The 21,033-nt window shown below is 41.1% G+C and overlaps 1 protein-coding gene across 8 annotated transcripts in view; it reads left to right on the plus strand.

Annotated features, from left to right (window-relative positions):
* LOC142742053 (cyclic nucleotide-binding domain-containing protein 2-like) overlaps positions 1-21,033 on the plus strand; it is a 215,405-nt gene that overhangs the window by 152,541 nt on the left and 41,831 nt on the right. For 5 of the 8 annotated variants that reach the window (XM_075851454.1, XM_075851455.1, XM_075851458.1 and 2 more), the window contains one exon: positions 6,874-7,077. In XM_075851454.1, the coding sequence (XP_075707569.1) occupies positions 6,874-7,077 (204 nt within the window). Of the gene's footprint in view, positions 1-6,873; positions 7,078-16,681; positions 16,942-20,582; positions 20,863-21,033 lie in introns of those variants that run through there. The other 3 variants (XR_012881275.1, XR_012881273.1, XR_012881274.1) reach the window with 3 other exon arrangements.

The following is a 21,033-nucleotide window of genomic DNA, read 5'->3' on the forward strand; positions in this document are numbered from 1 at the left end:
CACCCATAGACTTCAATGGGCGACTAGGTGCACAAATAGACATCAATATAGGATAAGCAGTGAGTTTCACATCTAAATGAGCCCTAAGAGTGTCTCTTGCTCCGGAGGACTTGTCCTGTTCTGCATTACACAGACAACCCATTGTTTTGAATAGGCACTGTGTAATACTTAGTTTCTCCTGTGGTAGTGCTGCAGGGAAATTGAACACTTGCTGCCAGATCTCTACACAGATTATTGCTGATCGCTGGGGGGTCCCAGCATGGAGACACTTTGTGATCTGCTTGTTATCAAGGAACCGTTCTAACAATTAGGGATTGTCCTAGGTGGAGAAATTGTTTGAGCTCCCCCGTGTGGCAACTACAGGCATCCAGAATGTGATCAAATAAATCTATGTGCGAAGGGAATTAAAGGTTTTGGAGCTCTGTAACATGTACAATAGGCTTCGACCCCCATAAAGATATATTATGAAAATAATTTTAGACTTAATTAGATGTAAAAAAAAAATGGTGTTTAACAGTGAACATTCCCTTTAAGTACAATGCATGGGGATACCTAAATATATATTTCAGATGCTGCAGACTCTCATTGAGAAGTGAAGGGGGAGCACCATGAAAATCAATTAGTAGATAGGCCTTGATGGGGTTGTCTATCAAAGACAACCCTTTTTTAAATAGAAGCTGGCCCAGTGATTAGCTGATCACTGTGGGCCCAGCTTCTCTTACCCAAAACCGCAGGTGTTGTTGCTGGGAAAAGCTGCATTAAAATGAATGGCCTAACATGTAATGCATTGACCGGCAGTCTCCATTCTGGCTTATAGAGAAGGGTCCAGAGTGGGGGCGCCCACTCTATTATGTCTATATGCCCTAATAATATATAGAAGGACTGCTTAAAATGTATTTAAAATGTTATTTAGGAGCCTACATTAAATACTAATAGGGCATATAGACAGGGGTTGTCATTGTGAGGAGTTCCCATTTTTCTTCAAAAAGTATTTCTGAAGCAGCTAGGATGTAAACAGTAGTGATTTAAGTAGATCATAGGTGCTGGGCTGTTCTCCAAACTTCGGTTCTAGCATTGACAACTGGGTCTTACTATTCCCCTTGTCAAAGGGCTGTGTCCCTGCATACTGACAGTCCTAGGGAATGGTAACACTCAGACAGTTGTCTATTAGTCCTGGGCTACACAGAGATTTATTGTGGAATACAAGTATTTCCTATAACAGACATTTCAGGAGAGGTGACAGCTCCTCTATAAATCCAGTGACTCACAGGTGACGACTTCTCTGATGGGAGTTGTTCTTCTGTTTCTTCTCCGTCTGGCCCAGACCACTATGACGGATTCTCCTGACCACTGCAGAGTTTGCTGCCTAGACCTCTTTGGCCATTCGCTTCAGCAGCCATCCTCAGAATCTGTAGCAATACTATTCAATTTCAGACCCCAGATCAGACCACAGATATGCCCCTCTAAATGAATCAATACCCCAGACCAGACCCCTAAACTAATACAGACCCGACATCAAACCCCCTAAATTCTTCCATAACCAGACTTCTAAATAAATTCAGACACCAGGCCAATACATTAACGCAGACCCCAAACCAGACCCCTAATTTCAGATCCCACACCTGACCCTGGAATAAATACAGAACCCACACCTCCTAAACTATTAATGCCTAAACAGACCCCACTAAACAAATACAGACCCCTGAAAACACACCCTATATAAATACAGAACCCCAGACATAAACCCCTAAATAACAACTCCAGACCCCCTAAACTATTACACTCCTCCAAACAGAAATCCCTTAAACAAATACAGACAATTAGACCAGGCCCTCTAAACAGCAATGTGCTTTAAAGTGGTTGTCCATGCATGGACAACTGATGAACTATCCACAGGATAGGTCTTCAGTATATGATCAGTGCGGGTCCGACACCTGGACCCCGCACCGATCAGCTGCTCTGGCTGCCTCCGGGCGCCGGATGTTATGAAGGGTATGCAGTAGTTGGAGCCGGAAGCAGATGGCTCTGACTACTGCATAGAGGCCATGCTGCAGAAATGCAGCTCTGCTCCTATTTAGCAGAGCTGCAGTACTGCAGCTCGGCCTCTATTCCGTGACTGGAGCTATCTGCTTCCGGCATGGACATCTGGTGCTCGGAGGCCGCCGGAGAAGCTGATCGGTGCATCAGACCCCCACTGATCATATACTCAAGACCTATCCTGTGGATAGGTCATCAGTTGTCCATGGGTGGACAACCCCTTTAACTCCTTGGGCGGCCGCCCCAAAAGTCCCTTTGGTAATCCGCCATATTATAAGGTATGTTGTCCCAGCAGCTGAAAGACTTATTTTAGAAAAGACGGGGGAGATTCTAGACATCACCTTTACATTGCTGAGAATGTGAACAGATGCATAGATGAAGGGGAAACAAGAGAAAAGTAATCGTCAAGTTAAAAATACATGATTGATTTTTTTCAAAGTGTTTTGACATTTTTTCTAGCTGGGAACAGTCTCCAGGCAATTACATGTAATGACAGCTAATTAAAAGAAATCATTTGTCCCTCATGATGCACTGGAAGGTAGCTGGAGATAACAGTTGACTGGGGGCAAATACAGCTCTTGAAATGAATGTTCAAAAAATAATAAAAAGTTTATAAAGTCTGTAAAGTCTTCTCTGATCTGTGGAGATCGGGATTATACTTTGCTGCAGTCAAAGCTCGGCTGCTCTTTTTGTCATTATTACAGTACAAAGCGCAATGTTCGGGTCTGTATATACCTGTAGGGCAGGGATTTCAAACTTTCTTAACATTAGTAACACCCAAAAAAATAAAAGTAACCTATACCAGTGACAAAGCCAAGCAACTACAGTAAGATAACATTAACTCCTTAAATAGGTTGTCCACTACCGGACAACTGATGACCTATCCACCGGATAGGTCATCTTTATATCACACCCGGACCCTGCACCGATCAGCCGCTCCGGTGGCCTGCTTGCACCGGATGTTATTGCCCATTATGCAATGTACGGAGCCGGAAGCAGTTGGCTCCGTACATAGCATAGCAGCCGTGCAACCGAACTGCAGCTCTGCTCCTATTCACTTGAATACAGTACTGCAGCTCGGCCGCTATTTCATGACCGGTGCCAAATGCTTCCAGCATGTATGTCCGGAGCCCGGAGGCAGCTGGAGCGGCTTAACAGTGAGGGGTCCGGTTGTCAGACCCACACAGATCATATACTGATGACCTGTGGTGATTAGTAGGTCATCAGTTGTTAAGTTGTTAGTTGATAGGTCATCAGTTGTCCGGTAGTGGACAACCCCCTTTAACAACGAGCGATGGATATATCTGTCACAAGCGGATTATTCGTCGCTTGGATCTCGTTTCACTGAGATCAGCAGCAGGAGCACGGCTGTTATAAACAGCCAGGCTTCTGATGGAATTGGCAAGAACTCCAATTCCAATAATTTAACCCTTCAGATGCCGTGGTTAATAGCGACCTCGGCATCTAAGGTGTTTGACCGAGAGAAGGAGCTCCCTCTGTCACCCGATCGGCACACCTATGACACATTTGGCTGTTGGGTTACCATGGCAGCTTAAGAAAGTCCACCAGGTCTGCCATCAGTAATTCCCTATTTGGTCATGCCTGAAGCATGGCCTAATAGATAGCCTGTCAGTTTTACACTGACAGGCAATAATGCTTTGGAATACTAAGCATACCAAAGCATTAAATAAGCGACAAGAGATCAAATTGGTAAGTCCCCTAGTGGTAGTGAAAAAAAAATGTAAAACCAGGTAAATAAAGTTTATTTAAAAAAGAAAAAAATTACAGTAAAAATAAAATACAACCATATTTTTTCCATAAAAAGTGTTTTTTTTTTAGTAAAAGTGTAAAAAAACCAAATAAAAACATATATATGTTATTTCCCCACATTAATTGAACCACCAGGTGAACGGTGTACAAAAAGAAAATGTCAAAACCCAACGGCACCTCCCCAAGGAATAAAATAAAAGTTAATCAATAAGTTCCATGTACACCAAAATAGCACCAATGAAAACTACACCTTGTACCGCAAAAAATAAGCCGACATATGGCCACAATCGACGGAAAAATAAAAACATCATTAAGGCCAAAACAGGCTTGGTTGTTAAGGAGTTACTCCGTTTTCTGTTGATCCAGAAATGTATTTGTATGTAGTTTTTCTTTTTACTACGTAACATAGATGTTGGCTAATTATCTATGAACCAGCGGCTGTAGTTTGATATCCAAACATGATCCCAAGAATATCGTCAATGACCCTATGTTTGGAGGCAGCGCCTTTCCCAGTGACCAGGGAATGACAGGGGAGCTGCATACGGAGTCTTATCTGTGTGTATAGTGCTACTATCCTGCCTTATCTAGACCTCCTACAGTACAACCGAGCTGTCATTAAAGGGAATCTGTCAGTAGGTTTGGAGCCACTAAACCGCCAGCATGCCGTTATGAAGATGGGGTTTAGTGTTCTAAATCTGCCCAAGTCTGAAACTGCCGTTTTGGGAAGAGTTAGTAAAGTAAATTCCAAAATACCATGAGTCGTCGGGTGACACTGCGCACATGAAGCCAAGGACAGTCCACGGAGCATGTGCGCAATTTGCCCGTTGCTGCTCCTGGGCTCATTTCTGTAAATTGTAGGTCACTTTACTAACTATTCCCGAAACGGACGTTTGTATATATATATATATATATATATATATATATATATATATGTATATATATATATATATATACATATTTATAAACACACATACATACATACATACATATATATATATATATATATATATATATATACATTTATACATTTCCTGAGGATAAATTCCCTTTAATAAAAGTATATTATATCGCTTCTATAAATGAAATTTCATAATTTATGAGCAAATGTTTTCCAAATGTCATCAAATGCAGTCTTCATTATGGCACACCATTGCCGGTGTCCCCTTCTATCCTTTATCAGAACCGTTGCACCATCTGTCTCCAGTGCAGATAGACTTTCTATAAAGTTTTGTAATTGGATCCATCTCCCACAGTATGAGAATATAAACCCAAAAAAACAAAAAGTGTATTTTTTGTGCCTTTCCTTCCTCACCACATCCCGTTCTTATATTTCCCGTTCCCTTGATTATACATGTTGCTGAAAGCTCAATTTATGCAAATAGCAAAAGCTCAGCATGAGAAGTCTTTTAATAAAAAGGGAAATTAGGTGCTTTATGCATTAGGTTAAAATAAATTAATTGTTTTGTTTAATTTATCCCCTGCTGACCCAGTTTTACTTAGTGATCAAAGTGGACACTTTTTTTTTGTGCAAATTATTTACTTATTCGAAGCATGAAACAGCGGAGACTTTTAATAAACATCTACCCAACAGATTAATATTCTGTGTGTTGGTTGTCTAAAATGCTACTTAGTCAAAAAGCCTTATGGATTACATCTCCCACTGCATATGTGCTGATAGGAAAACTATTACACATTACAATTCAGATAATGTAATCAGTTGTTTGTATGTCCACAGTCGGATAAAGTTGGGGGTACTCTTGGGTGCAACACATTTTTTCTTAGATGTAAATATAGAATAGCTAAGAAAAATCAGCATACAGATGTGTCCTTCCTTACCTTTTCCCTTATCTCAACATATCCTGACATGTGTGGGTGAGATAACCAATATAAAAAAAAAAGATTTAGTGATACTCTGTCACGAGATGTCTATGCGATATGTGTCTATGTGTGGCCACCCAGTGGTTGTGATGTGAAATGCAGCCGGTCAAGGGTTTTGCTAGCATGTCGTGATATTGTATTCAATTTGTGTAATGAAAAATTAGAGTCTTTAACCGAAATGAAAGCAAAGGTATGGGTGGACACATCTGTATAAACCGTGCCATACTGTGCCCAAAAGATGCCCTACTGTGCTTAACATTCATTTCCAAACAGATTTTGCCAATAGTGCTCTAATAATCAAATATACAGTGCCCAGGTAGTAGTCCTATACAATGCCCAAGTTATGCCATGGTACTATATAGTACTAAACTACCAGTGCAACACAGTGTCAAAATTATACTTCCATACCATGTCCAAATACTGTAGTGCATATACTGTAGTGCTAATAACAAAACCGCTATATAAGATACAACTAATACAGTAGGGATCCAGACCTATAGGATACCACTTTCCTCATGGCCTTTGTGCCCCAGAATCTTGATGCCTCTTTTAAGGTGGCATTTACATGGTAGAGATAGAGTGGTGGAGGCCCTTAAATTACTGGGACTAAGGGAAATTGCACCATTTACCCCTTTTATAATTCGTTTTTTTTTACATCACAGTAGTCACATGCGGTTTCAGTAGCATTATCAGACCACTAGAGATCTCCTGTGTAGCTTAGGCCTTAGCAGTTATTTGAACAAATAAAAGGCAGGTGATCACAGGTGCCGATGGGTTATCATGGCAGCTGTAGAGCTAACAAAGGCCCTCAGGTCTGCCGTAGGTATACATCTATTGCCAGTGTATATTGTAACACTGTCAGACAGTAATACTTTGGAATACTAAGTAAATAGCCCATAGTAAAACAATTTTTAAAAAAAATCAATTTAAATTATTAATTTAAAAATAGTAACCATAAAAAAGACACATATTGACATAAATTATTTTTTTTTTTAACTCTTTGAATGGGCAAAACAAAAAAAAACAAAAAAAAAAATGTTGCTGCGTCCTGATGGCACAAAATAGGAAACATTCTTACAGGGTTAAATTTAGTGAGTAATCCTGTAAGGCTGAGATACAAGGTGTTATTTTAATGTCTTGTATTGAGGCATAGAATTCTTTCAATCTTTCGTATCTTTATTTTGCAAGGATCAAGAATATGAAGATCCGTCATGTAATTTCATTGAAGAGGAGCATCTACTCCCGCTCTTACAGAGAGAAAGAAAATTGAATGAGACAGCAAGATCAAGTGCAGCAGCCACCGGGCAGACAATCATTTCTATAACACAAGAAGATGAAAATGTTTCCCAAATATTTATTCACATCCAAACTCTCAGAGCGGGTGAAGTTTTTGTAAGTATTAGCTCAAACTTTGAAATGTACGTTTGATATATAAATCATGTGCTGTATATGCGATTCACTGCTTAAAGGAAAACGGGTAAAAAAAAAATTCTCACCTGTGATCATGATGTCTGATGCTGTCTCTTGCAGGTTTCTAAATAATACTATGCTATATGCCGAGGTTATTGCATAGAACTGTTCATGAATTCACTGGGTGACAACTACAAACCTCCATAGCCCTGTGTATTCTTCTGTTGTCACTGAATCCCCTCCAGGCTGCTTCCTGTTTACTACATAAGGCTATTGAAAAAACAATCATGTCTTCCTCTCTTTGCAGTGGGCTGGAGTTTGTATACTGCTTGTGACATGCTGCTTGCTGCTGCACAGGGCGCAGTCTTCGGCCTTCTTGTGCGTCATTATGGCATCTGTAGCTTTCCCTCATCCTGCTCACAATTTGGAATGATTCATATAATTATAGCTTTTGATAAATCTGATCTGGCCACACGTACAGTACCTTTGTGATGCTTGGGTAAGGCATCATGGGACGTATAGTTACCAGAGACAGCAAACGCTCATTCATCTGCTGATCATTCGTTCCCGCAGCCTTTTGTGTAAACAAGGAGATGTGCTACCCACATGATGAAAATGTATGGGGACAAATAATCGGAGAAACTAGCGCTCCTTTCCATACGTGATCAATCATTGATCCTTGGGAAAAGAGCAAATGAGCGCCGATCAACAAGCTGTCCCGTTGATCGACGCTCGTTTTTACGGCCCGTGTAATAGAACTTTTACAGTGCGTTTTACCTAATATTTGGTGTCTTAACACATAGAATATGAAGCAGTCAGTGCTTGCTATCATGTAATATCTCTGCTTTTTGTGACTTTCACTAAATGCTGAATGCCCTCAGTGCTACCGGCATGTTTTCCCGCTAGTTATAGGACATGCCAGTAGCGCTGCAGGCATCAGGCATGTCTGCTTTGCTCTGTGACTTAGGCTGGGATTCTGGGACGTACATATGTCATTTGGCCTGAACGACTTTTAAATTATGCCAATGATTGCACCCAATAATGATAAAAAAATATCCAACGTGGCAGATAACCGTTTTCATAGATAGCTGCCTATGGTTGATGGGTATATGTTCTCCCATGTTTATTCGTGTCACGAAAGGGCACTGAAGTGGGCAGTATCTCTAGTGTGTGACCAGCATTACATGTAAAAGTGGATCTGTCACCAAGCGATGTTGCCCTGTTTAACCCCATAATGTACTGCACCGTAAATGCACCACACAGCTGGCAGATCATTCTCGTGGGCCTCCATACATTTACGGTGCAATGATGCTCCTGAGTCTATGCCATCAGCAGCGGGTGTCAGCAGTAACATATAGCTTTCCCGCTGCTGCAATGGCCGGAATCGGAGCCAGCTCTGATCCTGGACATTTAACCCCATAGATGTCGGGGGCCATTTGAAGCAGTAGATCGTGGGGTGCCGAAGGGTTGCTATGGCAGCTGGGGCCCGAGTAATGTCCTCCAGGTCTGCCATCTTGCTACACCCATTAGAGGCAGTTGTAGACAGCAATACAGAAGTATTGTAGTATATTATATGAGTGATCAAATTATCGTATTGTCTAGTCACCTAGTGGGACTGAAAATAAATGTAAAAAAAGTCCAATAAAATAGTACTAAAAAAACCTTTTTTCCTATAAAAAATGTTTTGTTATGTAAAAAAAATAGAAAGAAAAAAAAGTACACATAATTGATATTGCCGTGTCCGTAATGACTCAAACTATAAAATGATCGTATGTTTAGTATTGCCCTAATCATACAGACCTGCAGAATAAACATAACATGTCATTTATACCGCACGGTGAACACTGTAAAAAGAAACCCAAAAAACAATGGTAGAACTGCTATTTCATTCCACCCCCCGCAAAAAAAAGCTTTATAAAAAATGTTAATACTTAACCCCTTCTCGACATTTGTCGTATGGATATGTCATGGAAAACTATACGACAAATGGTGGACACCGGCTCAGAAGAGTAGGTGCCAACATCCCCAGGTGTCAGTTGCATGTTATAGCTGACACCCTGGAGTAATGACGAGGACCGAAGTTTGCTCCGATCCCCACCATTAACCCCTTAAATGCCGCGGTCAAAAGCGATCGCTGCATTTAAGGTGTCTGCAGCTCATTGGCACCCCAGCAATGAAATTGCGGGGTGCCGGTGGCTGCAAAGGCAACCGGAGGCCTAGTATGGAAGACTTTTAGGCCTCAACCGAAGGCGGGTCTAAAAGGCTTCCATAGCCGCTGGCAAGATGGCGCTGGCTCAGGAGCTGAGCCGGCATCATCAGCGGTGGATGGCAGCTGTATGTTACAGCTGATATCCATCTGTAACGACAGAAACCAGAGCTAGCTCCGATTCCTGCCATTAACCCCTTAGATGCAGCGATCGGATGCGATCACAGCATCTTAGAGGTTGGCAGATCGGCAGCCCTGCATGCTATAGCAGGGCTGCCAACTGCTGCTATGGCAACAGGATGCCTAACATTGGCCTCCTGCTCTGCCATTACGGAAGCCGATTAGGCCCTGTCCGGAGGTGAAGCCTAATCGGCTTGCTGTCAGTGAATGACTGACAGATCTAATACATTGCACTACATAGGTAGTTCAATGTATTAGAAAAATAATCTGATAGTTGGACCTTCAAGTCCCCTAGTGGGACTAAAGAAAAGTGTAAAAAAAGTTGTCAAAATATAATAAAACTTTAAAGTAATAAAATAAAACACAATCGCTCTTTATCCCTTATCAAGTCCTTTATTATTTTTAAAAAAAATTAAACCATACACATTTGGTATCGGCCTGAGCTATAAAAATATTATGTTGTTTATTCCACGCGGTGAATGACGTAAAAAAAACGTAACAGAACAATGCCAGAATTTAGTTTTTTTGGTCACATTGCCCTACAAAAATTAGAATACAAAGTGATCAAAAAGTCGCATGTATCCAAAAATGGTGCCTATAAAAACTATAGCTCGTCTCGCAAGAAACGAGCCCTCACACAGATCCGTCAATAAAAAAATTTAAAAGTTATGGTTCTCACAACTTGGCGACAGAAAAAATACATTGTTTTTACAAAAGTAATTTTATTGTTCAAAAAGTTGTAAAACATAAAAAAGTGCTATAAATTATGTATCGCTGGAATCGTACTCACCCGCAGAACAAAGTTAACATGTAATTTATAACGCATGGTGAAAGGCGTAATAAAAACCCGGGAAAAACTTTTCCAGCATTTCAGTTTTTTGGTCACCTTGCCTCCCAAAAAATAGGATAAAAAGTGATCAATAATAACTCCAGCTCGTCCCGCAAAAAAACAGCCTTCATACCGCTACATCTATGAAAAAGTTAATTAGTTAAGGCTCCAATAAGTTAGGAAAGAAAAATATGCAGTTGTGCCGGCCCGAGGGGAACATTTCTTCTGTTTCAAGAGGCGATTTATCAAGGCCCTAAAATTAGGGAACCAGGAAGGGGAGAGCCCAAACATATCCGCTGGAAGCGACGGTGCCCGTATTATACCAGGACAACACTTCCCAGCAAAATTCCCCAAACTGCAAAGGTGCGGAGTGTGGACCAAAAGGGGATAAGAAAGGACATTTATCAGTGCGGCACCGGCCTGTGCAGATAGGATTGCATCACAGCGTAACACACATCTATGGATAATTTTACCCCATTATTATACCACCTGACTATGCCCCTGATGTACTCTGCCCAGCTTACATGTACCCCACATTATAAACTGAAATACCAGTAAAACTCCAAACAAAACTAATACCAAGCAAAATCTATGCCCAAAAAGCCAAATGGCGCTCCCTCCCCTCTGAACCCTACAGTGTGCCCAAACAGCAGTTTCCTTCCACATATATAGCATTGCCATACCCGGGAGAACCCTTTTAACAATTTTTGGGGTGTGTGTCTCCAGTGGCACAAGCTGGGCACGACATATTTGCCACTGAAATGGCATATCTAGGGGAAAATGTAACATTTTTACATAGCACCATCCCCAGCGCATTCATTTATGGAAAAGACCTGTGGAGTGAAAGTGCTCACTACACCCCTTAATAAATGCCTTAAGGGGTGTAGTTTTCAAAACGGGGTCACTTCTCAGGGGTTTCTTTTATTATTTCACATTAGAGCCTCTGAAATTGTGAACCAATACTTTGTACATCCCCAAATTAGGCCTCAACTTTGCATGGTACTCTTTCACTCCTGAGCCCTGTCGTATGTCCAGGCAAAAGATTAGGGCCCCATGTAGGGTGTTTCTAAAACTGGGAAACCCAGCATAATAATTGGAGAGCTGCCTTGTTATGGTGGCACAAGCTGGGCACCACATATTGGCATATCTACGGAAAAAAAATCTAATTTTCACTCTGCAATATCGAGTGCACACTAATTTCTGCAAAACACCTGTGGAGTTAACATGCTCCCTACACCCCTAGGTGAATGCATTGAGGGGGTGTAGTTTCCAAAATGGGGTCACTTCTGGGGAGTTTCCACTGTTTTGGTCCCACAGGCACCCAGAAACCAATCCAGCAAAATCTGCACTCCAAAAGCCAAATGCTGCGCCTTCCCTTCTGTGCCCAAACAGCAGTTTATGACCAGATATGGGGTATTGCCGTACTCTAGAGAAGTTGCTTTACAAATGTTGGGGTTCTTTTTTTCCTTTATTTGTTGAGAAAATGAAAACTTTTGAGCTAAAGTTACGTCTTATTGAAGAAAAAGGTTTTTTTTTATATTCACTGCCCAATCCTAATAAAATCTATGAAACCCCTGTGGGGTCAAAATGCTCTCTACCCCTCTAGATCATTCCTCAAGGGGTGGCGTTTCCTAAATAGAGTCACTTTAAAGGCGTTTTCATGGTTTTTGTCCCTCAGGGGCTTTGCAAATGCGATATGGCCTCTGCAAACCATTCCTGCTAAATGTGATCTCCAAAAGCCAAATGGTGCTCTTTTCCTTCTAAGCCCTGCCGTGTGTCCAAACAGCCGTTTATGACCACATGGGGGGTATTGTTTTATTCGGGAGAAATTGCTTTACAAATGTTGTGGTGCTTTTTCCCCTTTAGTCCTTGTGGAAATGAGAAAATATTTGCTAAGCCTACATTTTCTTTGAAAAAAAATTTTGATTTTCATTTTCACGGCCTACTTCCAATAATTTTTGCTAAATACCTGTGTGGTCAAAATTCTCACTATACCCCTAGATAATTTCCTCAAGGGGTGAGGTTTCTAAAATGTGTTTTCCACTGTTTTGTCCCCTCAGGGGCTTTGCAAATGCGACATGGCCTCCACAAACCATTCCTGCTAAATTTGAGCTCCAAAAGCCAAATGGCCCTCCATCCTTTCTGAGCCTAACAGCCGTTTATGACCACATGTGGGGTATTGTTTTACTTGGGAGAAATTGCTTTACAAATGTTGTGGTGCTTTGCCTCTTTTAGTCCTCGTGGAAATGAAAAAAAAAAAAAAATAGTTAAACCTAAGTTTTATTGGAAAAAATTTTGATTTTAATTTTCACGGCCTACTTCCAATAATTTCTGCAAAAAACCTGTGGGGGCAAAATACCCCTAGATAATTTCCTCAAGGGGTGTAGCTTCCAAAATGGGGTTACTTGGGGGTTTCCACTGTTTTGGCATTACAAGACCTCATAAAAAGGAGGCCTGTGCTTCAGTCCATAAGCACACTAGGGCCACATGTGGGATATTTCTAAAAAGTGCAGAATCTGGGTGATAAATATTGAGTTGCGTTTCCCTTGTAAAACTTTCTGTGTTATAAAAAAAAAAAGCATAGAAAATGAATTTCTGCAAAAAAAAAAAAATGAAGTTTGTAAATTTCACCTCTACTTTAATTCCTGTGAAATGTCTAAAGGGTTAAGAAACTTTCTAAATGCTGTTTTTGATACTTTGAGGGGTGCAGTTTTTAAAATGGGGTGACTTATTGGGACTTTCTAATATATAAGGCCCTCAAAAAACGATGCCAATCTAAAGTAGACATATGGGGGATGTTAATTAGCAACTATTTTGTGTGGTATAACCTCCTGTCTTACAAGCAGATACATTTAAATTTAGAAAAATGCTAATTTTTGCACTTTTTCCGCAAAATTTTGGTGTTTTTCACAATTAAATACTGAATGTATCGAACAAATTTTGCCAGTAACATAAAGTCCAATGTGTCACCAGAAAACAATCTCAGAATCGCTTGGATAGGTTAAAGCATTCCGACGTTCTTACCACATAAAGTGAAACAGGTCAGATTTGAAAAATAAGGCTGTCAGGAAGGTCAAAAGTGGCCAAAGAGGGAAGGGGTTAAATGTACCCCAAAATGGCGCCATTAAAAATACAACACAGAAAACAAGCCATCATACGACTATGTCGATAGAAACATAAAGAAAAGTTAGCCCTTTTGAAATGCGGAAATGAAAAAAAAAATATAACAATAATTAAGGTCTACATAGTATGGGGTAGGTCCACTCTACTGTTAGACCAAACAGCACACAAAAATACTGTACATCATACAGGAAAATCAACAGTAAAATACAAAAGTTATGTCTGGTGATCAGTGGGGGTCCCATTGGTGGTGCCCTTAGTGATCATACGTTTATCACCGATCCTGTGGATAAGTAGTACATTTTGTTGGTGGGAATACCCCTTTAAGCATTATTAAAATGCCACAGGCAATATTTAAAGCAGCTGTATAACTGAATTTACAAATTGAAGATACATGGGGTCATGAAACAGTCTTCACAACATGCCATAAGTGAAGTTTAAAAAGCTCTACAAAAATATACGCCAATTTTAAAATATCATACCTGACATTTTTTCAATTTTTGTCGGGAACCTCTGCTCCTTATATATAAAAAAGAACTTTCCCCCGACGGTTTATAAATGTCCTAAGCTGTCATAGGAAACTCATCTGTGTAATGTTATATATGACTTATCCACAGCAATTAAAAATACAATCTAAATGGGAGACATGTTCAAAAAAATGTCTCAGATCAAATGTCTTTTCTCCATTTTTTTCTTTAAAGGCTCTGTAACCTTTGAGCGCTCTTTTTAAATAAAGCAATGTATTAAGGTTTTTAATGCAACTTTTGTATTGATTTTTACAAAAAATCCTGGTTACATAGAAGTACCTTGCACTGAAACCCAAATCCATCAGGTCAGCAGGACTGACGGCTTCGGTGACAGCAGGTCCTGCGTATCTCTGACACACAGGACCCACCTGTTATCAATCACATCTACGTGGGGCTGCCTTATGGAGGAGCGCAGGGGAGATGGAGGAGTTCGGCGCCTAAAATGTGACTTATTTGTCAATTCATTGCAACAAACATAACTATTCTCGGTAATGCGACGTTGGCTTGACAATGATCTCCCAAATTATTGTGTATTATATAAAATGCAGCTAAAATGAAAAACTAAGCGACTTTGCAAACAGTCTTCATTAAAAATACCTTATTATTTAGTGTACACAACTCCTATGCAGGCCAATATGTCTCTATGGTTACAGACTACAAACAAACCCTGTGTAGTCGGAGCCTGCAGTCATACACCTTTCTGTCTGTCCCCTATCGAATATATGTTAGAAAGAAATAAGGAACTGACATAAAAGTGTGACTGCAGGATCAGACTACACAGTAAACAATAAAATAAACAATACAAATTGGTTGCAAAGGTGAACTCACTCTTTAATTCCTTCTTGATATCCGCCGTATATATGTACGGCAGAGGTCGGGAGGATTGGAATGTGGAGCGAGCTTGTGAGCTGAGCCCAATCAATAAGACAAGCGTCGGCTGTATGTTACAGCCGAGACTTCAGCGTAATGAGCGGGATCCTGCTCGTTTAACCCCTTGGATGCCATGGTCAATAGCGTTAGAAACGTCTGACGTTCCATCACCGCCCATGAAGTGATCGCAGGGTGCCGATGGTTGTCATGGCAGCCTGGGTGCCTGATGAAGGCCCCCAGGTCTGCGATCATTGTACTCTTATTAGCCCTGTCAGAGGCAGGGCTTAATAATAGCCTGTCAGAATCAAAATATACTGCAATACATTAGTATTGCAGTATATCATGCAAGCGATCCGACAATCGCTGGTTCAAGTCCCCTGGGAGAACTAATGAAAAAAAATGTTAAAAAAGTTTTTTAATCTATTAAAAAAATAAAAACATTCAAAGTTCAAAAACTCCCCCTTTTCCCACTTCCCCCCAAAAATAAAAATAATTAACATTGCCACATCCGTAAAAGTCCGAAGTATTATATTATAATATTATTTAACCCGCACAGTGAACGTCGTAAAAAAAACAAAAACACCAGAATCGCTGTGTTTTGGTCACCTCATCTCCCACAAAAAATGGAATAAAAGTGATCAAAAAGGCATATCCCAAAATGATACCAATAAAAAAACTATAGCTCTCCCCACCAAAAAATAAGCCCTCATAACGCTCAATCGACGGCAAAATAAAAAAGTTATGGCTCTAAGAATATGGCAACAAAACACAAATTTTATTTTTAACAATTAGTTTTTTCCTTGTAACAATAGAAAAACATAAAAAAACTATAAAAATTTGTATCGTCGTGATTGTATTGATCTGGAGAATAAAGTGAACATGTCGTTTTTCTCCGCATGGTGAATGCCGTAAAACGAAACCCAAACTCCAACTCCTCCACTTTTCCTGTGCACCAATTTTGATAAATCTCCCCATTGACTAGCTCTGTGTGCATGTCTATACTAGTCTGGTCAAATTATATCTCCACCCATATGGCCAGCTAGTTATCACCAGTAGTTAGTTTTATATGACTCTGTTCACATCTACATTGTGGTTTCCCTTTATAATGAAAACCTCGAATTAGTGCCTGATGTCGACTGACGGACCCTATTGACTTATTTTGTGGTCCATCAGGTTCGGCCGTGCTGTCTGTCATTTTGATAAAATCTGGGACAAAGTCTAAAGTAAGGCACACCCATTTATGGTCGACCGTAGCAGCAGATCATCTTCTCCAAAGCCATCTTTAGGTGGGGTGGTGTCTGCTGGAACTCAGAGCCCCCGTTATGACAGGGCTCCATTTTTGTGTCAGGGCCCACAAGAGGGTCCTCTGGTCTTCAGGATGGACCTTTCAACTTTCGGAAAGACCTAAATAGACTAGACCAATCCATTAATCTAATGTTTTTGTTATGAATCTTTTTGTTCTTTATTTTTTTTCATTCTGGAGATAAAACAGGTTCTAATCTCTTAGATACAATTAGATCTCATCTTAATTCCAGGCGTTTGTAAAATGTAATCTACCATATGGAATTAAAATGAAGTTAAGAGACATGTCTGTGCTATTTTCTCCAGGCAATGGCTTACATTATGCAACGCAGCTGAGTAAAGATGAGTAAGTTGGATATGAATTAGCAGGCTCGGGATAAGTGTCTTCTCATGTGCAGTTTCCAATTAAATTCAGTTATTGCGCCTTCATCGCCGTTTTTGGAATATTTTATTTCTGATCTTTAACTCTGCTTTGACTAGATAATTATAATTGTATGGGCCCATTAAATTGCATCAGTATGCATGTTTGACATTGAAATGCTTTTATCCCAGAATGAAACATGATTAAAGGAACAGCCAGAGACAGCGATTTTGGAAATTGTTTTGCCTTACTTGGTCCTGTGTATGGGAGGAAAAGACTCTCTACAGTCACGGGATTTACAGAATCACAGAAAAAGGAACGAAAAAATAACAGCAAAATTGTTCCAGTTCTTGCAATTTGCAAAGACAGAACCCACCGACTGGCATAATTCACCTATAACTTGTAGTCAGGAACAGATCGGGTCAAACCTGTAGTCAAAGCACGCAACCAGGTAAGGAAAGAAACTCCAATAACTGGCACTGAGGCAGCGTTCCGAAGATTCAATCAGAGCGCCTAGTGCTCTGATTGGCCAGATGGCCGTGCAAGAAGAAGGTGATGTCAGTAGTAGAATAGTAGATTTCTGACGTGTTCAGAAGCTTATATAGAATTCTTAGGACCCCATAGCAAATGTAAGAATAGGCCCCCGCCAAATGTGCTATGCCTTTATTGAGTATAAACTCCAATATTAAGTTTTTCCAGTAAAAAAAAGTTACGTTTTTGGTAGTTTCATAATATATATGTATAGTGGAGGTCTGTTTTTCTGACTTGATAACTTATATAATTCTGGCTGCCTGCAGCCACCACTAGGGGGAGCTAACTGCAAATGGATTTATACAACTAGTAAAAATCTGGATGCAATGAGCTCCTATGCCAGTGTAATGACAAGCAGGGAAAGCAGTTAATTGGCAGGGGCTCTCGCAAGAGCCCATAGCATTCTCCTGCTATGCCACTATCGTAGGTACGCCACTGCCGTGTTTACACAGGACAGTTTTGTTTCACATTTTGCAAAAGGAATGGATTTTAACTAGTTCCCAACCACCGGCCGTATATAAACGGCTGGCAGTCGAGGTCATTAAAACCCGCACCATAGTATATATACGGCGCAGGTTTTAGCTGGCTGCCCGAGCGATCGGGCAGCTGAATAGTAGGTACCCGGCTTTCACTGCTTCTATCTTCTCTGATCGCTTCAACAAATAAAAAAGTTATAGCCGTTTAACTAACACGCGCTAAATATGGCTCAACGGTGTCTGGCCCTCAAAGCTCAAAATAGCCCGATCCTGAACCGGTTAAACAAAGGAGAAGTAAAAAGGAAAGACTGTTTTGTTTCTTCTTTTTTTTCTGGTATTCCTGGCTTTGGTCTTTTAGGCCAGGTTCACATAGCTCAGTGTTACTCCCCTGCCACATACTTCCCATTTTACCTGAGACCAGGTTCACACAACATGATTTGGAAAAGTTTTTAGTTTTTTTTACAAAACCAGGAAGGCAAAGAAACCCAAGATCATAGCGACATCACCCATCTAATGTAAGGGTCAAAATGTTGCTCCTGTTCTGTAGGTTGTTGCTGGGCACAATAAACATGAAGTGCTAACGGATGTGCTGCCATGATCTTTTGTTTCTTGGAATTTGCTTCTTGGGAGTTGAGGACCTTCCCATTTTGGCGTACTTGCGTCCTGGACTAAGTTACTGTGTCTCTATGATTTTTACTTATAACCAGGTATGTAGTAATATATATATATGTATAGTAAAGGAAAGAGTAGTAAAGAAAAACATATATTTCTTTGCTCTATTTGGATCTACGGATTTTCCACTATTACATCACTGTACCTGTATAATAACAGCACTGTTGCATTATGACATCACTATACCTGTGTACAAAGAGCTCTTTGTCTGCATTATGACATCACTATACCTGTGTACAAAGAGCTCTTTGTCTGCATTATGACATCACTGCACCTCTACTCTTAGGGCTTATTTAGACGAACGTGATATACGTGCGTGCAACGCGCGTGCTTTTCACGCGCCTCGCACGGACCTATGTTCGTCTATGGGGCAGTGCAGACTGTCAGTGATTTTCACGCAGCGTGTGTCCGCTGCGTGAAACACACGACATGTCCTACATTTGTGAGTTGTTCGCGCATCACGCACCCATTGCAGTCGATCGGTGCGTGAAAATCACGCTCAGCACACGGAAGCACAACAGCACAACAGCAGTGAAAAGTATGAATGAAAACAGAAAAGCACCACGTGCTACAAACATACAAACAAGAGTGTCTTAATGATGGCGGCTGAGCGAAAAGCACGCAGCCACGCATCATATGGTGATGACACACGAAGCTGTTAAGTACGTTTTGCGCGCGCAAAATGCCACGGTTTTTGCGCGCGCAAAATGCACACGCTCGTGTAAATCCGGCCTTCCAGCACTGAGACTGCGTTAAGACATCACTATAATCTCGAACAAACATTTGTCTGCATTATGACATCACGGTACCTCTATTATAACAGCGCTGAGACTCCATTATGACATCATTGTACCTGTTTACAAACATTTCTGTAACTACATTGTGATATCACTGTAGCTGTTTACTAATGGAACTGTTACTGCATTATGACATCACAATACCTACAGTATATACAAGCAGCGCTGAGAATGCATTATAACATCAAGTTACCTGTAACTAACGGCAATGGTATTACTTTATGAGATCACTCTAGCAATACTGCAACAGCACTTTGAGGAGCCAATATGTTTTTTTTTTAAATGGGCCTAAGAATGCAAGGAGAGTATGTCCCCTTTAAGGCTAGAGGATTTAGGATGCACTTTCAAACATCTTTATGCTTGCCAACAGTCCTGATTTTCGCAGGACCATCCCTCGTATTGACAGTGCACGATGCTTGGAGTAGTGACTTTCTGCCCTTTCGGATGGATGTTTAAATGTGAACCTTCCCTTTAAGGCCCTGTTCACACAGAGTTTTTTTGACGAGTTTTTTGACGCGGAAACCGCGTCGCAAAACTCCTCAAAAACCGCCCGAAAATGCCTCCCATTGATTTCAATGGGAGTTGGACAAGTTTGTTTACCGCGAGTAAATAAAAACGCGTCGCGGTAAAAAAAAGCGTCATGACCCATCTTGAGGCGGTTTCCACCTCCAAAACCCCATTTCAATGAGTCAGAAAGAGGAAAAAAACGCCTCGACGAGTGTTTTGACAAGTTCTTGTCAAACCACTGTGCAAAAACCATCTGGAGCAGTTTTTGCAGGAGGAATTTTCCTCCTGCAAAAAACTCTGTGTGAACATAGCCTTACCGCGACGCGTTTTTTTTACTCGCGTTAAAAAAACTCGTCCAACTCCCATTGAAATCAATGGGAGACATTTTCGGGCGGTTTTTGACGAGTTTTGCGGCGCGGTTTCCGTGAACAGGGCCTAAGGCAACATCTGAGGGGCAGAGGCCTCTTGGAATTTTGTGATTCCTACAACACAACTTGTCAACCAGTGTGACTGGTTTAGGCCTCATTAACCTGCTACATGGACAGTCTTCTCCTGGGTCAACTCCTAGGGGAGCTTGCTGGTCTGTCTGTGACTCCTTTGACAACTGTCAGCTGTGAGCCGCCGCAGTATTCTCTTCTGCTGCAGGATGGCAATCCGGTGGGGTGTGTGATGTCATTATACCCGGATCTCATTGTGCTGTTTCCGTAATGCCTATTTAATTCTATGGGAGTTATGCAAACAGTGTAGCTCACGTCCCGTCCTGATGTGCACCTATACCCTACCTGGATACGATGGTCAGCGGGCTGCCTCATAGGCAGTGGAAGGATCGGGGGACCCTCGTTTGGGAGATAAGTGCGAGTCCCAGATGTGGCATCCGCATCTATCAGACATTTATGGCATATCCTTTGGATATGCCAAAAATGTCTGTGGTGACACAACATCTTTAAAGGGATTTCAGTGCTTGCTTATCAGCCTCGGTGGTGAGTTTTTTGGCATTTTTCCTGTTGTTCCCTGTGATTTTCTGCTTTGGTCTTGACTCCACCTAATCTGATTTATCTGTGTACCAATCTCTGGCCTGACCCTGACCTTGCCTCCTGTTACCGACCCAGGTCTGTTTGACGCTGAAACTGTGCATACCCACCATCTGCAGCCCGATCGTGTATTGAGGACTATCTGGGGAAAAGTGACCTGGAGATCTTACCGGCAAAGTTCATACCATGATGCAAGAGTTGAGGGTGAAGAATGGGGGATTCTTTAGGGTCTGCAACTCAAGTTAGCCTGCGCCAACTCAATAACGGTCCCAATCATTCATCATCCCTATGTGCTGCCAAACATTTCATGCACTGGAGCGAAACTCCTTTTCCATTGAGTTTGCATGGCGTCACTAAAGTAAGTTCCTGCTTCGCTGTGTTACTCTTACATACATTTTTAAATAGTCGACTGCGCTATTGATTCTGTCACGGAAACCTTACGGAATGGAGACAAACAGAAACTATTAGGAATGGAAGCGTTACCATTGAAATCAATGGTAATGCTAATGGAAAGCTATGGTTTCCGTTT

Source organism: Rhinoderma darwinii, chromosome 2 (assembly GCF_050947455.1).
Source record: "Rhinoderma darwinii isolate aRhiDar2 chromosome 2, aRhiDar2.hap1, whole genome shotgun sequence".
NCBI lineage: Eukaryota > Metazoa > Chordata > Amphibia > Anura > Rhinodermatidae > Rhinoderma > Rhinoderma darwinii.